The sequence below is a fragment of the Cyclopterus lumpus genome, chromosome 9 (assembly GCF_009769545.1).
Source record: "Cyclopterus lumpus isolate fCycLum1 chromosome 9, fCycLum1.pri, whole genome shotgun sequence".
Classification (NCBI taxonomy): Eukaryota; Metazoa; Chordata; class Actinopteri; order Perciformes; family Cyclopteridae; genus Cyclopterus; species Cyclopterus lumpus.
Genome location: NC_046974.1, coordinates 1,455,001 through 1,457,238, shown reverse-complemented (window position 1 = coordinate 1,457,238; position 2,238 = coordinate 1,455,001). Strand labels below are relative to the sequence as shown.

General features: G+C 52.0%; 1 protein-coding gene across 1 annotated transcript in view; it reads right to left on the bottom strand.

Moving 5' to 3' along the window:
• Positions 1-1,068: 1,068 nt before the first annotated feature.
• ier3 (immediate early response 3) overlaps positions 1,069-2,238 on the bottom strand; it is a 1,198-nt gene continuing 28 nt past the window's right edge. Inside the window, exon 1 of the mRNA XM_034541057.1 lies at positions 1,069-2,238. This exon is cut by the window's right edge and continues 28 nt beyond it. Coding sequence (XP_034396948.1) covers positions 1,564-1,998 — 435 coding nt within the window. The 5' untranslated portion in view covers positions 1,999-2,238 and the 3' untranslated portion in view covers positions 1,069-1,563.

Here is a 2,238-nt window from a genome sequence, read left to right as displayed (position 1 = left end):
CCAACAGGAGAACAACACCAACAAGAGAACCAACAGGAAGCAGCTGGTGATTTTCCACTGAAACTGAGGTAATGAGGCTCGACGTGTTCAGGCGGATCTCTTGTTCGGTTCCTTCTGAACTCCGAGAGAACATAGCTGAGGACACAATAATTATAATGAATAAACTCCTCCATACCAGAACCAACAGGTTCATTTGGGGTGTTTTCTTAACTTTAGAGGTTGTGGGTTCTCATCCCGACTACTTCTACTCAGAGGAAGGGTTCTTTCTAATCTTTGGAGACATGCATTAGGACAGTGTCAATGTTTCCCAGAGAACCGTCTGTTTTCCAGTTTCTTTGAGAACCCAACGTTACAAGCGCCAGAGAGACCCAAAACATCCAGCAGGTCTCACCACGAGACGTTAGAACAGTGAGTAGAGAACAGTGAAGGGAACCAACATCTTAAATATGACAGTGAATAAAACACAGGAAGCTTCTGTTCTGAAACATTAAATCCCATTATTTCATAAGTTACATCTGCTCTGGGAGAACCCAGCAGAGCAGAGGGTCGCTTCAGGGCTGCCCTGGGATGTGTCCATCCCAACATGGTCTGAGGGGAACCGTGACGCGTTGCCCCCGGAATGTATACCTTGGTGCGTCCCGTGGCAACCGCCAAGCAGAGGCCACGCCCTCTGTGACGTCATGCAGAGGCGCCTGAACTCATCAGCTGACTCACAGCTCACGTTTTGAAGATGAAAAGTGTCCCAAAAGAAAAGGGAGAGTGGTTTCATATCGTTACCATAAACTTTCTCTCCATTATAAATGAAGTTATTAAGGTTTTCCTCGATAGAAGCACCTGTGAGATTAAATATGTAAATATTATAATTAATGAAGCCAAAAGAAACACGTTGCAGGTTCTGTAAAAACCCTGTTGGTGAAATACAGTGTTGTACACTTGACTTGTGGTTTTAAATCTAATATATATTATAATATAATATTATATAATAATATATTGGCAAATGAAGCAGATGTCTTCTATTAAACTCAAAGTTTAGAGAAAACAAGTGAAGAGGCAGGAAACAGGAACTTCTTTTAGACACGTTTTATTATTTAAAATTATTAATAAATAGCAAATAGAAATAAATAACTAAATAAGACATTTAGGACAGTTTCAGTTTTAAAAAACAAATGAAACTTCCAGTTAGTGCAGACAGTCACACACCTTCAAGTGTTCTTTAGTTCAAGTTTCAGGCTTTGTGTTCAGAGTTTCTTTTCTTTCTCTCTTTCTTTCTTTCTTTCTTTCTCTCTTTCTTTCTTGTGTCCTGTTTCCAGACTTTTCTTCTCCCCCCGGCAGGGAGGAGGAGAAGCCGGCGAACCGCTGATCTCCAGCCGCTGCACGGGGTCCAGTCCAGCTCGGTTCACCGTGGATCCCGGAGGCACGAGGCTCTCACCCGTGTGTGGTGGACCAGCAGAGCCTCCGCCATGGCGCCCCGCTTGGAACCGGCGGCTGCCGGTCCCCTGCTGCGGGCTTTTGGGGGGGTCATCTGTTCGGTGTTGATCGGTTCCCCAGAAGGAGCCGCCGAGCTCACATCGCCGGTGTGGCCGACAGGAGCTCCCGTCCGGCGCCGAGGTCCGTGAGCTGCTGCTCCTCCGCGGACTGGTGGTGGAAGGGGAAGCTCTGGTAGTCGCTGCCCGGGCTGTCGGCGCTGCCCTGCGGCGCGTCGGCGCACGGCTCCTCGGTGTAGATCTGCCACAGCACCACCAGGCACAGGACCAGCAGCCAGCGCTGGGCCGGGCTCCTCTCCGGCGGAGGCAGGTGCATGCGCACCTTGGCCGGGTACATCACGCGGGTGCAGCGCTTCCTCGGCCGGACCGGCGCGCAGGAGAGCACGGCGCTGGCCTGCGGCGGCACCCGCTCGAAGGTGAAGACCTCCGGCTCCGTGCTGCGGGTCGCGCGCCCGGAGAAGCCGAAGCTCTCGGGCTGCACCGTCAGGGTCACGCTGTTCGTTCGCGAGTACATCTCTCTCGGTTAGTTAGTCGGTGGGTTCCGCTCTCCGGTTGTCAGGTCGCAGAGGGTCTGAGTGTCGCTCCGGGTCGGATCCCTCACTTTATTCCTCTTCTGGTCCAGGTGGTGCGCTCTGGACACGCCCATCGGACCGCAGGCCACGCCCCCACCGCCTCCGTGTTGCTCAAGCGGGAGAACAACCGGAACGTTGACATTCCGGTCTGCGTCTGGAGGTCGGCCGGACCGGACCGGGTC